The sequence below is a fragment of the Nuphar pumila genome, chromosome 1, assembly GCF_984573655.1.
Source record: "Nuphar pumila chromosome 1, dmNupPumi1.hap1.1, whole genome shotgun sequence".
Lineage (NCBI taxonomy): Eukaryota > Viridiplantae > Streptophyta > Magnoliopsida > Nymphaeales > Nymphaeaceae > Nuphar > Nuphar pumila.
This window is the reverse complement of record NC_143249.1, coordinates 11,087,635-11,102,877: the sequence shown is the minus strand read 5'-3', so window position 1 is coordinate 11,102,877 and position 15,243 is coordinate 11,087,635. Positions and strand designations below refer to the sequence as shown.

The window sequence follows — 15,243 nt, the reverse complement described above, 5'->3', positions numbered from 1 at the left end:
TCACCTTCGGAACATTAGACCTTCCACATCTAATGTCGGGGACACAAGGGACACCCCACGCCCACAAGTGTCACTTCCTTGGTACCATAACCTCACAGTTGTGACTAACACACCACTCCCGGGTAAAGTGGTGGATTCTCCCTAAAACCGTGGCCAGGAGAAGAACCTCAATATCGGGTTCAGGGGCAACAACGCACACGGAGTTTTTGTATCCTCACAGTCTCCCCAAGACCGGATAGTTAAGATTCTCATACTCCAGATGAGATATCTCACAAAGTATATTACACTGTTCTTGTTTCATTATATTTTTATTAAAGTCGATTCTTTAAGTTTACAACCCCATATGCAAAAGTAAAGTGAAAACCCGCATCCTCCCTTGCGGGAACCCTTACGGGACTCCAGCCCGTGAGGACAACGGGAACAGTGTAGTAGTGTGCCCTACCAACTTGTGTGGTTTGAGTGATGCTATTAAACATATCATTTTTACATTCTCACTACGTGTATTACCTCCATCACATATGGGTATCCACCAATACATATCTCCTGTGAGTATGTGCACGCGAATAAACCCCGCAATTTCGCATACTTATGTTAAATGAGACATCAATAGTCTAGTAGAAACATGACTATACATTTTACACGCATACTCATAACACTACTCATTCCCATCAAAATGTACATCTATTAAAAACTCATACTCCTCCTGTCAAACCGAACAATATATCACTGAAGAAGAAAAGCAGGAATCATATATTATTTTATTTTTTTTTATTTTTATTTTTATTTTATAAACAAATCCAGCCCAGCCGACCTTGTCGGCTGGGTCTGACAGCATATGCACAGGCCCGGTCTGGGCCTGTGTATGCTGTCAAGACCTAAACAGCATAAAGAAAATCCCCTTTATGAAATTCTGTATATATATTATTTCTTTTTAATCCTGCGAAACCCAGCCGACCCTATCGGCCGGGCCCAACAGAATACACACAGACCCAGTTTGGGCATGTGTGTGCTGCGAGTAAACAACATCTTACATGTTTAACAACTATTTATGTATATATTTTCCTATAACATCTGTACCACAAGCCAGCAAAATCAAGTCATTCATCACATGGAATAGACTACAGATTTCTCTCTAATTTAACTGTACCATGAAGACATTATTTCGATAATATTCAATCATATGTAAGAAAAATAAAGAAAGCAAGAGTGTGAATGGATAACATGATTTCAAGCCCATCTCAAGCGAAACTCCATCCTGAAAGAACATGAACTGTATTATCAGCCTAGTGTGATCTCAGCCCACGACAACAAGGTAAAAATAAGCAGGCCAATATACACAGTTGAAGTCTTAAACAAAGCACAAGCTGCATTGTAAAAAGGCAATCCAACATAGGTTCATAAACACCCATTACTTGGTGGAACAACTCAGCGTGAACCCGACACGAATGTGTCCCTAATCATATGTAGAATTCTCCCCCTACTTCCATTTAGACTATTCCAGAATATGCAAGAAGCTACGCAGGGTTTTATCCATGGGTCCTAACATAAAAGGAATCCCACTACCGATACCCAGCCCATAGCCCCTTAAGAAAGTTTCTTAACGTAAGCCCACAATTCCAGATTTTTCCTTTACAGACAAACAAAAATTATCATTATTGAAAAACATGCACAGGCTGATCAAATTTATGAAACATACAAAAAAAGAAATGACTAACGTCACATTCGAGTCAAAGATGTCAATGCACTTATCAATGCCAAGCAAGAACATCAGAATACTGAACCTAAAACCCCTTTTTTTTTGTTTTTTTTTCTTCTTTGCTTTACCTGAGATCCCAGGCCAACACCCAGCCGATTGACTGAGTCGGTTGGGCCTGCCCTGACCTTGCCACAACCAGCACCTGTACCCAACCAACCGGGTCGGTTGGGTCCCTGCCAAAACTAACACCACGCCCAGCCGACTGCGTCGGCTGGGCCTGTCGCCTACCACCATCAACTAAAGTGATGACCCCAAATCCCCTTTATTTTTATTTTTCAGGGTTTCCATCCTAAGGAAAAACACAAAATCGAACCAGGGTTTCGATTTCTCATCCATTTCCATGAGAGGGGACCCGTACCTCTTACGGTGATTTTCCGGTGGCCGGAGACGGCTGTCGCAGAGGGGTGCCGACTGGTGACGCTCCTTCCAACCGCCGTGAAGGGAGATGCTCGAGGGGCCCTTGACGCCTGTGGTTGGCCGGTGATGGGCTCCTTCCTCCGGCGTGCGCACACACAGCGAGAGAGAGAGAGAGAGAGAGAGAGAGAGAGAGAGATCTTTGGGGAAACAAAAGCGAGAGGGGGAAACCCACCCGAGAGCCCCCCCTGCTTTTGAAAGGGATAGCCCGACAAGGTCGGGGCCGAACCTCCCGCCGGCGGCTGCGCCTCAAGGCCTCCTCCCCCATGCGATACCGTTAGGGTTCTCACTCAGAACCCTAACCTCTGAGTCCCTCTTTTGCTCCAGACTTATCGGGCAACCCTTATCGGGTTGCCCCTTCTTCTACTTTTTTTTTTCCAGATTTTATCGGGCAACCCTTATCGGGTTGCCCCTTACACTTATAAGCCCTGTTACACAAGGCTCGGCTCGGGTCCGGACCCGAGACCCGTAAGCCAACCCCAATGATATGGATCCACAGTTGGATCCAAATGGATCCAACTGGGGATCCCCAGATTAACCTTATAAAAAAAAAATTTATTTTATTATTTTTATTTCCTTTTTGGTTGACACTATTTATAACTGCTTGCCCCTTTATGGGTCCTAGATCCGAAATGTGGATCTAGGCCCAAATTGCCTATTTTATTTTTTTGAAATATTTTGTAAGATAAACAACAATTTAGTAGCAACATTTTTCGGTTTTTACACTTAGACTAGTTCGGGCGTCTGTTATTCTATGTATTTTGAATAACCCGAATAGCTAGTTGAGTCCTCTCTTAAGGGGACGACTGTTAGCCGAGAGAGGATTCCCCAAAGGCGTTCGTGGCTACGGATGCATTCTACTTCTGCAGAAGTCCAAAAGATCTACCACCTAGGATAATGCCTGGTAGTCCCATCCCCTAACTTCGATGACTGGGGACACTGAGTCTTTGCTCGTATAATGGTTGTTAACAACCTGTCCATCGAAGTGTGTGTACCAATCTGTCCTCTCCCTTGACAAACAAGAAACAAATGGGTGTGTCAGGGGTTACTTAACCAACGACACATTCTACATGTTTTGGTCTTTTGACCCAATCGAGCATCTTACCTGTGAAGGCGAAAATCAATCAATCTGTAATGTGGTTTACCAATGTGCTCATAGCACTGGTCGAGGTCGTATGACCGTCTCAAACATCCGTCGTATTACTTGTATGCCATGCATGTCTATGAGCACGTTACGAGGAAGGGTTCTAGGTCCTCAATAGGAGCCTTAACAACATAATTTGCAAAGATATAATGTCATCATTCTAAACTTTTGAAATGACCAATATCATGTGCCAACTTATGGCATGTGATTTTCTCGAATCTCGCATTCGTTATCGTAGTGTCAACATGCAACGCAAATTTTGACACTGATAACGATAAACGGTGAATGCGGATTTCGCATGAGAAAATTACGCTCACAAGCTTGCTCGAGTCCCGGATTTTGGGAAAACTCGAGCTGCGCCAAAAATACTAAACAGAGTAGAAAAACTACTCCTTCCGAACGCTTTGATTCAGGAAAACCATCTGTGATGGCGCAATACCCAAAGCCTCCAGTGTTATTGGTAAAATTGTTCAATCGATGAATCAGGTTTCTTACAAAGGACACTTCCATCATCGAGGTTGCAAAGTTTAAACCTTGCTATTCCTCGGTCGCAGGCGCGAGGGAGGTGCAAGCCTACGCACGTTCCCTGAGTTTGAAACTATGAAACTCCGTACGAAGAAATGCTACAGGATAGTGTGTGCGATGGCAAGGTGAAAACAACAACAGTAATGCAAAAACACAAGAGCATGGGCGCGAAGCGCGACGGCAAATTTAAAGACAGAAAGCAGGAAATGCGAAAGCAAAAGCCTGGGCACAAAGCGCGACGACAGACAGGGAACAAGAAATGTGAAACCAAAGGACAAGGATCGCGAAACCGTGTCCTTGAGCTAAAAGACAGAAAGTAGTAAATGAAGAAACAAAAGCTTGGGCGCAAAGCGCGACGGCAAATTTAAAGTCAAAAAGTAGGAAAATGTGCAAGTAAAGGACAAGGATCACGAAATCGCGTCCTTGAGCTAAGAGCATACTTATATACTTATACGTATATAAATATATATTTTCATTCTTCCGGTCTTTAATTATTTAAGCTTGGTTCAGTTATTTAAGTCCTTGTGCAATTTTCCCTACCTCGGGGTGTTGCGAGAAAGAGGTCGTCTATGAAAGTAAGTGATTGCCAGTTCGGTTCGCGGGGCGCGTATGGGCTTCGTTGCGTAACTGTAAAAACATGATTTTTTAGAAGGCAAATAAACGGGCAAAGGTAGAGAGGAGACTCGGCTTCTTCGCAATATAAGGCAAGGATCAATGGTCCCTGCCGACTTGAAACAGAATGGGGTAGGGTCCAATGACCCATGCTGCCAAAGGAAACAGGTGTAGGGGCCATCGGGCCCTGTCGGATATTTAAAGAAGGGCAGGGGCCATCGGCCCCTGCCGGGTTTATAAAAAGAGGGGCAGGGGCCTTCGGCCCCTGCCAGACAAATAAGAGAGGGGGCAGGGGCCATCGGCCCCTGTTGGGTTTCCAAAAGGAGAGGCAGGAGCCGAAGGCTCCTGCTAGTTTTAAAGGAAGGGTAGGGGCCATCGGCCCCTACCAGAAAAATGGGCAGAGAGAGGGAGGGCAGGGGCCAAAGGCCCCCTGCGGCTTTCAAAAGAGAAGGCAGGGGCCAATGGCCCCTGTCGGTCATTGAGAAAAAGGGCAGGGGCCGGCCCCTGCTGGTCTTAAAAGAGGAGGGGGGGGGGGGGGGGGGGGCAGTGGCCAAAGGCCCCTGTCGACCTCGACAGTTATCGGGGCAGGGGCCCCTGTCGATGCTTTGGAAAAACAAGTAGGGGCCCTTTGGCCCCTGCCTGCAGCTGACGGGAAAGGAAGCAGCGAGAGGGAGGGGACTCACCTGAGGCTGCCGGAGAAGAGGGAGGTCGTCGGGGAGGTGGGAGGTCGTCGAGCGGTGGTTGTCGAGATGGGAGCTGAGAGAGCCGACGGATGAGGGTCGTCGGAATGGGAGCTCGCCGGAGAGGGAGACGTCGCCGGCGGGGCTCGCTGGAGAGGAGAGCGAGGGAACGAGGGAGAGATGCAAAGAGGCGAGAGAGAGAGAGACAGGGATCGGGGGGGAGGGGTTCCAGACCCGACCCGGGTCCCAATTTTTTTATTTTTTTTTCAATTGGGTTTTACATCGGCTACCTGGCCGAGCCCGACCCCATTGGGAGAGAGAGAGAGGTAGCAGGGAGCAGGAAGGGCCTCGCCCTCCCCTGTCCAAAGAGAGGACCAAGAGAGGGAAAGAGGGGGGTGCCCTCCTGACAGAACCAGAGGGGAGCGAGGCCGTCGACGTTGGGCGAGCTCCAACGAACAGAAGAGGACGAGGAAAGGAGGAGAAGAAGAAGAAGACAGAGGACGAAGAAGATGAAGAAGGAAGAGAAGAAGACAACCATGAGGGAGAGGGGGGTTACCTGTCTGAAGGTCGTCGGTGTGCGGCTCCAGCGAGCTGAGGGAGCGATGGACGCCAGTCGGGGCTGCCTGGGGGTCGTCGGGGGTGTCTGTTGGACATGGGGTGGAAGAGGGTGACAGCGGTGGTGAAACCCAGAGGGAGGAGACTGCCGCCGGCGAGGGCTCTGGCAAGCCACAGGCCGGCGGCTGGAGATCGGGCGAGAGAGGAGAGAGGACAAGCGGCGCAGGGAGGCAAAAGAGGGAAGAGGGTTTTGAATGAAACCCTCACCCTTCCCCTGCGTTGCCTTATAAAGGCACGGGGGGTCTCAACCCTAACGGGTTGCGGATCCGGATCGGATCCAGCCTGGGTCCAAGGGGTTTTTTCTGGGTTTTACAGAGAATATATACATAGACATACATGCATGTACATATATACATTTATACATATATATATAGATAGATAGATAAATGTATGTATGCAAACACACTACATACACAAGTGTGTGTGCATGTGACGACAAACAGAGATATATTGACTGCATGAATAATTTGCTTTGTAAGTTTTACAAAAAAATAAAAACTTAAACATTTTTAGTTTTTTACTAAAATACTAAGATTGCTGAAAGGAAAGTTATCCATGTTCTAAGACATTTTCAAGATTAAGGGATGAACAGGAAACATATTAGGTGTCTATAGAATGTACAAAATGTAATATAACATTTAGGTACCTCTTACAGTTGTACATAACAAGTCCAAGCATTATAGTAAAAATAGAAGAGCAATGAGTATATAAATCCCATCTATTTCTATCGGTACACTTTTGGAGCCCTTATGTACTGAAAAAGCAAAAAAAATGTAGAGTAGACCTTCCAAAAATAAAAAAATAAAAAATAAAAGCATGTTCAGATACATAAAAACAAGCAATGATATGCATGTTAGAACTCCTGCAGAAATCAAAGATGAGAGAGAGAGAGAGAGAGCTCTGATATTGTTGGGAATCGGCAACCAGTATCCTTCACACAGGTTGTGCTAATACTTCATTAGCCTTAATAGGGTTACAATAATTTACACATGGACAAAAGTGCCCCTGTATTAGTAACTCATATTACATTAAAATACAAAACCTGGGAATGGATATGGATCCTTTATTGAATGGATCCATATCCAGCCCATATTCTAATATATTCTAATATATTCTAATACCCTCCCTCAAGTTGTGCATGGGAGTGAACCATGTACAACTTGTTCTTCAGATACCAGAAACTGTGACTTGTAAGACCTTTTGTAAACATATCGGCAATTTGGTCTTCTGAAGGCACATAAACTGGTTCAATCTCTTTGTCTGCTATCTTTTGTCTGATGAAATGTTGATCAATCTCGATATGATTAGTTCGACTGTGATGAATGGGATTGAATGCAATTTGTATAGCACTTTTATTATCACACATAAGTGTCAAATTTGAGATATCCTCCCCCATCTCTGTAAGTAGATGCATAATCCAGGTCACTTCTGCAGTGGTGGCTGCCATAGATCTATACTCTGCCTCTGTGCTAGACCCCTTGCCACAGCCTTCTGTTTTCTGCTACTCCATGAGACAAGATTTTTTTCAATGAAAACACGGTATCCTGAAACAAACCTCCTCTCATTTGGATCTCCTGCCTAGTCTGCATCCGTATAGGCCAATATGTTATGTTTTGGTGACTTCCATGAAGATTGAATATATGTAAGTTCATCCCCTACTGTTCCTTTTAGATAGCGAAGGATGTGTTTGACAACATCCATGTGACCAGTCTTTGGTTCATGCATGAACTGAGATATTTGATTAACAGAATATACAATGTCTGGTCTAGTAAAAGTAAGATATTGCAACATACCCACTAAATTGTGATACTTGACTGCATCAGGATATAACTCACCATCACAAATATTGAGCTTTTGGTTGACAACACTAGGTGTAGATAGAGGTTTACAATCTGTCATTCCTGCTTTAGCCAGAAAATCAAGAGTGTATTTGTGTTGAGTTAATGACATTTTGTTATCTTGTCTGTCCACCTCTACACCAAGAAAGTATCTCAGTTCCCCAAGGTCTTTCATTTTGAACTGCATACTCAATAAAACTTTAATTTGTTGAATGTGGTCTGGAGCATTATTAGTGATCACAATATCATCAACATATATGAGTAAGAAAACCAGGGTGGTATCATTCCTGTATATAAACAGAGAATGATCTAGTTGGGAACGAAAGAAACCATGCTTCTGAATTTCTGAGAAACTTTCGAACCATGACCTGGAAGCTTGCTTTAAACCATACAAGGCTCTAGTTAATTTGCATACATACTCTTTTGGGTCTCCCTCTGTATAACCTTGACGTTGCTCCATGTAGACCTCTTCCTTTAAATTTCCATGAAGGAATGCATTTTTAACATCAAGTTGACTAAGGATCCATCCATGTTCAATTGCCAACCCAAGTATGATGCGAATAGTTCCCATTTTCACCACTGGGCTGAATGTCTCATCGTAATCCTGACCATATTCTTGAGTGAAACCCTTGGCTACAAGACGTGCCTTGTACCGTTCAATGCTACCATCCGGTTTATATTTAATTTTATATACCCATTTGGAACCAACAACATTCTTATCTGGAGGACGGCCAACTATCTCCCATGTTTGACACTCATGAAGTGCCTCGATCTCCTCATTCATCGCATCAATCCATTTGTTGGATTGGACAGCTTGATGAAAACCAAGTGGTTCATCATGTTTTCCAATCTTGGATAGAAAATTTTGAAAGTTCATAGAAAAGTTGTCATAACTAACCCATTTTCCAATAGGATGTCTTATCCTGCCTGATCTTCTTGGTGCTTCTCTGTTATCGGGCAATGCAACGTGTTCTTCAGCAGGTACATTTGTTTGCTCTCTGGGTCTCCTGGTATACACATTACCTTTGTATCTCAGACATGTTGTTTGTGATGCATCATCTGAAACCGTCTCACCATGTATGCCTTTAGGGGTCCAAATAGTATCTTCGGCAGTATGTGAAATAAGTTCAGCACTAAGCCAAGGATCATACCAATTACCAGTAGCATCACCATATTCTCGATTGTGATTTGTTTTATTTTCCAGAAAACTATTTTCATCAAAAACAACATTTCTGGAAATTCTAATCTTCTTATTGCAGGGTCATAGCACCTGTAACCCTTATGTTCATCTGCATAACCAACAAATTGGCATATAGAGGCTTTGTCCTGAAATTTAGTTCTCATGGATTTGTCAACGTGTACATAACATGTGCATCCAAAAACTCGTAACTCATCATAATCAGGATGTGCACCAAAGAGAACATAATAGGAAGACTGATTTTCAAGGATAGGCATAGGAAGACGATTTATCACATGAGTGGCAGTGTGAAAAGCTTCTGTCCAAAGACTAATGGGCAAGTTACAACAATGCATCATACTCATTGCACTTTCCACAATATGTCTATATTTACGTTCAGCAATTCCATTTTGTTGTGGAATGTACGGGCAAGAAACTCTACGATGTATCCCATTATCTTGAAGAAAATCTAAAAATTCTTTGGAGGAACACTCACCACCTCCATCACATTGGAGAATTTGAATGTTTTGGGAGAATTGAGTTTTAACATAGGCATGAAAGTGACGGAAGATGAGAAAAACCTCTGATTTGTGTTTCATAAAGAATATCCAGGTAAAATGAGAGAAACTGTCAATAAAAGATACATAATATTTGCTTCTAGAAGAGGAAGGATTGGGGGTTGGGCCCCAAACATCAGAACATATTATTTCAAAGGGCATGGAGGTTCTTTTATTTATTTGATGAAAAGGAAGTACATGACTTTTACAGACCTGACAACTGGGACACATTTTATCCTTCAATGAAGGTAAAACAGACTCTGAAAAAAGACCATTGGACACTAACTTTTCAATAAAGACTTAACTACAACGACCAAGACGAGAATGTCAGAGATCTGGCTTATTACATTTGGATATACTTAAGACGCTTTTGGAGACATGATCAGACTTAGGCTTCAGGACATTGGAGACTGAATCTTCATTGAAGACATACATGTTTTCACGTCGCTCTCCTTTAGCGAACATCTCCTTCGTTTGAAGATCCTTGACAAAGACAGAAGTAGGAGTAAATTCCACAGATGAATTGGTAGAGTCAACAAGCTTAGAAACAGAGATAATATTTTTCTTTATATTTGGCGCATGAACAACATCAAATAAAGGAATAGATGACTCAGACAAAGGAATGAGGACATTGCCTATATTTGAAATAGGGTGGTGAGTCCCATCTCCAGTTACAATATTAGATTTACCAAGATAAGGAGTCAAAGTAGATAACTTACCTGCATTGTCAGTGACATGAGCTACTGCCCCAGAGTCAACATGTCATATTCCATCATCACTCTGTTTTAGATTCAAGTTCGCCATCGCAGATAAGAGAAGATCCTTAGCATCATCACTGACTTGAAATGTACCTACAGTTCCTGATGTAGCAGCATTTCTATTATTTTGTGTTCTATTCTGATTTTGTGAATTGAACCAGCAGTTGACTTTGATGTGACCACGTTTGTTACACTGGTAGCATGTGGGAACATTTTTTGAAAAACTGACATTGGAACTTGGTGTAGGTAGTAACCCACATCTACCCTGGATTGGAGTTCCCCTGTCGCTGCCACGTCCTCCTCGTGAACGATCAGCTATTATCCCTGTGGCAAGAACCTCGTGCGTAGATGATTGTCCTGCTGAAGCATCAGACATGCTTTTTAGAGTCATCTCGTACTGAAAGAGTTTGGCACGTAATTCTTTAAAACTGAGTAGCGTAGGTAGGCACAATAAAGACGTCACAAGAACATGATATTCTGATCCCAGAGCATTTAGTGTTTGTTGCACCTTTTCTTTATCTAACACTAGATATCCAACCATGGCTAACTGATCTGTGATGCTTTTGACTTGATTTAAGAATTCAATGATGCTCATTGCCCCTTTTTTTAACATCTGAAATTCGCGTTTGAGAAACAACACTTTGGCCTCCGATATCTGAGAGTAGGTCTGAGCTAAATCCTCCCACAAAACTTTGGATGCGCAATCATCAGGAATGGAAATCAATACTTCTTGTGATAACATGGAAGTCATGTATGCGACAAGGGCCTGATCGCGCTTCATCCAAGAAACAAATGCAGAATTGCGAACAATATTCGGCAATCCTCCATCCTCTTTGGCTTCGGTTGTGATCAATTCTGGGGGCATTGGAGTGGAGCCATTCAAGTGACCTGAAAGGTCTTGACTTCGAATAAAAGGAGCAATTTGCCTTTTCCAAGTCAGATAGTTGTTTGTAGTTAGCTTTTCTGAAACTAGCTGCCCCAGGAAATTGGAAGAAAGACCCGAATTGGCTGAAGTATCCATTTGTAGGCTTGTTGGCAACTTTCTCCCTTTTTTTTTAATAACACTAGTGGCTGAAACTTGGTTGTTTTATCATAAACTGACACAGTTGACAGAAATCGTCACAATGTCACGACAAGAGAAATGAGAGCTATATATATAGATATATAGATTTTTTTGAGTGTATGGAAAGTTTGACAGAAAAAGAATGAGGAAACGAAAATGAATGAGGATACCACAGGCAGATTCCTGGTTGGAAAACCAGGGAACTTGACTTTACTAATATGAGAATATTAGATGTTAAATATGATGAATCAACAGGAAACTAAAGAATAGATTTTCACGACAGAAACTAGAAAAATAGATATTAGAAGATGATGAAGCAAAACAAATGGAAAACTAAAAACTCGACCAATAAATTTTCACGGTAGAAACTAGAAAATAGATATTAGAAGATGATGAAGCAAAACTGGTTGGAAAACAGGAAACTCGACCTGTTTAGAAGAGGGCTTCAGACTGGGCTGTTGGGTTCGGCTGAAGAAGATGAAGGGGACTCGGCTGAAAAAGATGAAGGATCTTTCTGTTGGGTTCGGCTGAAGAAGATGAAGGGGACTCGCTGAAGGATCTACTGTTGGGTTCGGCTGAAGAAGATAAAGGGGACTCGGTTGAAGGATCTCAGCCTCTGAATGAGAAAGACTCGGCTGACTGAAGAAGAGATAGAAGACGTGCTTTCCACGTTCCTGATGAAGAGATTTTTATGCCCAAACCAGTCGTTGCTCTGATACCATGTCAGAACTCCTGCAGAAATCAAAGACGAGAGAGAGAGAGAGAGAGATGATATTGTTGGGAATCGGCGGCCAGTATCCTTTGTAAAGAAGCGGCTTTGAATATATTGGGTTCAATAATGAACCAATACACATGCACATGAAGTGCGAATATACCCACTAAAGGGAAAACACAAGCACATAATGTGCTAACACATAAACCCACAAAGGGGCAAAAATGCCTATAAGGCATAAGTTAATATCATTGAAGAAAATAAGGGTGTAACACCCATTACATGGAGCAAAAGCTCCTTATTGGAGTGAAGAATACAAAGGGGAAAGCCCCTATTTATAAGCACAAAAATGGACCACCTTTGGGGCTCCCAAAGGAGACGTTACGTCTCTATTGGGAGGCCCCCAATATGGTATGAATACGAAAAACAAAAATAAAAAAACAGAAAATAAAAGAAATATTACAATGCATATTCCAATTGGAATATGTGTAAAATGACAAATTACAAGAATACCCTTGAGGGTATTTTAGGAAGAGAAAATATATATATATATAAATAGAGATACGTATACATATATATATGTATACGTATTTTTATATATATATAAATATATATATGTACATTTAAGGATTATATTTCAACATACATATATGTGTACGAGTACACATATTTTAACATCCTTCACACAGGCTGCGCTAATACTTCATTAGCCGTAATAGGGTTACAATAATTTACACATGGACAAAAGTGCCCCTGTATTAGTAACTCATATTACATTAAAATACAAAACCTGGGAATGGATATGGATCCTTTATTGAATGGATCCATATCCAGCCCATATTCTAATATATTCTAATAATGCATGTACAAGCATGCAGTAGATATCACTTTGAGATTAAGAGTGTAACTCAAACCATCAGTAGCTTCGTCTAGAGTCTTATACAAGCATGAAAACTCTCATCCTATCAGGGAGTTACAATTCTGGCAGAATAAGTTGATCAAACTGCAAACATTGAAAAAGCATATGAACTCAAGCAGTTTTAAGTCAAATATTACCTAAGTGCAGCCATGATTGGATACAGTGTGCCCGCATAGTAAAGAAGTCGGAAGAGATAGCAATTTTGAAATGCCGATGCATATTCCAGTCTCTTATCCCTTCCCATAGCCTTCAAATCAAAATGACTGTAAGTAACTATTAGATTTCCCTTCTGTTCTCTGAAATGCATTTAGCTACTAGGAAAGGTGAGGCACACATACTTGCATTATTCCACTTGAACTTGGTAAATCCTGAGCATAGGCCCCAAAAACATACAAATAAATAAGTGCAAGTGAAAATCAGTAGTCTAAAACTACAATGTGCATTGTAATGTTCAGCTACTACCTACTACAATGATCAAAGAAGTAAACCATAAGACAGGTGAAAAATATAAGGGAAATTGACATGGAAGGCACAGATAACAGGCACAATAGGAAGAAAGATAATGCTGTGGACTACAGTGTATGGAGAATTTCTTATTTAAGTGCATCAATACTGCAGTTAATGAGCATATACAGCACTGCTAGACATGAATTAAGCAGATTCATTCAACCAACCTTCAGAAACTACACAAATAAGGAATAAAATACAGTGACTGGCATATTAACACACAAATACAAGTAGAGAAGAAACAGAGTCTATGGTCCTTTGGGTTTCTTTCCTCTCATTTAAGCAAAGATAAAATGTTTCAATAAACCAAGTCAAAAGGCTACAATAATGAGCCAAATCTTCAGTGACATACTGGTTACAAATGTAACAAAGTTAGCGACCATTAATTGTCTGAATAAATTCAGAATATTATAGAGAACCTTCTTCATCTAAGCACATAACTTTTTTTTTTAATTTCAAGAATTCCATTAAAAAAACTAGACACAAGTTTCCCTTCCACAAACACGATTTCAGCGAGACTGTCCATTTCAGTTTCAAACATCTATATCCAAACTGTAAGGACAGACTAGGTCATCATGGGGTGCTTTGCAGAATGCCCATTGTTAAACACGAACCCACAGTTTACTGAATTCTACAAAAATGAGCATGGAAGGAAAGCAGAAATAGTAAAATCATGTCAAATATGCTACATGAAATGAATTATGTAAACATTCAAGGTTTTGCATGTTTATCTCATATGTGTCCATTTTGTTAAAATGTAATATTAGTTGTAATTACTTTAGTTTTTTAGTTTAGTTGTGTAGTCTAGTTAGAACATAATTAGGTTAGGTTTTTACTTTTTTATTTTTGACTTTTTTGGACCTCTTGCTTTTTGACCAAGTCAAAAAGCAACTTGGAATAGAGAGTCGTTGGACTCCCAACAGCTCTAAATAGAGCCGTTGGGAGTCCAACGACTCTCTCTTTGTAATATCACGAATTTTCATACTTAGTCATTTTATGATTTTTCCGAAATTTGGCCAAAGTATAGAAGAAAAATTGTTTGAAACTCGATTTTTAAGCTAATGCTTTTGAATCTGGGCTTGGCCTAGGTCTCATCAGATAGGTCTAAACGAGCCATTTAAAACGTAAGAAAGAATTTTATTTTTGACCTTTAAATTCAAGCAAAATTTGAGCGAAATTCGGGTTATTTTCGGGTGAAATTCAGAATTTATATTCTTATAATATACTGTTGGATGTGTCTCAAAATGCTGATCGCAACGATATATTACTTTTTAGAATTTGAGTTCCGGTTGGCCCAAAAATTGTATTTTTTCGAAAAAGAAGCAGTTCGTCGGTTTGGATCCGGATTTGGATCGAACTGGATCCAACAGTTTTGATCTGAATTAATATGGATTTGGAATCTATCCAAGACCCATATTAATCTGGATTTGGTTTAGTCCAAATTTCATTTGGATTTTAGAAGATGGATTTGGATCTTAGATTCAGATCCAGATCTAAGTCCATACTCAACGATTTTATAGCTTTAAATTCATTTAAAAGCTTTAATTTGGAGTTAAATAAGGTTAAGAAGTCTCCCAAGTTAATTTGGCTGTTTTTGAAAACTTAGATAATTAATAATTAATTAATTCTCTTTAATTCCGAAATTTTATTTTAGGAATGTTTAGGACTTCTTAAAGGAGTTCTTTTTCATGCCTAAGAAGGCTATAATAGATTTTAAAAAGACTTTTTAAAAAAAATAGAAACTTTGAAAAAGTCAAACATAAGAGAGTTGAAAAAAAAATTGAAAGGGAGAGGGAGAATCCTCAAATGAGGAAACTCCCCATCTCCGGTCCATCTAGAAAGGGCTGGAAAAGGGGGGGGGTGTCACCCCCTCTTTGGCCTACTTAAGATTAAAAAAAAATAAAGAGGAAAGAAAGAAAGAAAAGGGAAAAAGAAAGGCGGAGAGAGGAGAGGAGATCAATCTCTC

At 41.0% G+C, this 15,243-nt stretch overlaps 1 protein-coding gene across 2 annotated transcripts in view; it reads right to left on the bottom strand.

The window, feature by feature from the left end:
• The window catches only part of LOC149847962 (adenylate kinase family protein), a 95,999-nt gene that overhangs the window by 30,823 nt on the left and 49,933 nt on the right, over nt 1-15,243 (bottom strand). For both annotated transcript variants that reach the window (XR_016432634.1, XM_090010526.1), the window contains exons 14-15: nt 13,109-13,138; nt 12,908-13,017 (exon numbers count right to left, since the gene is read on the bottom strand). Coding sequence is in view for 1 of the 2 variants with exons in the window: in XM_090010526.1 (XP_089866652.1) it covers nt 12,908-13,017; nt 13,109-13,138 (140 nt within the window). In the remaining variant the exon portion in view is untranslated. The remainder of the gene's footprint in view (nt 1-12,907; nt 13,018-13,108; nt 13,139-15,243) is intronic.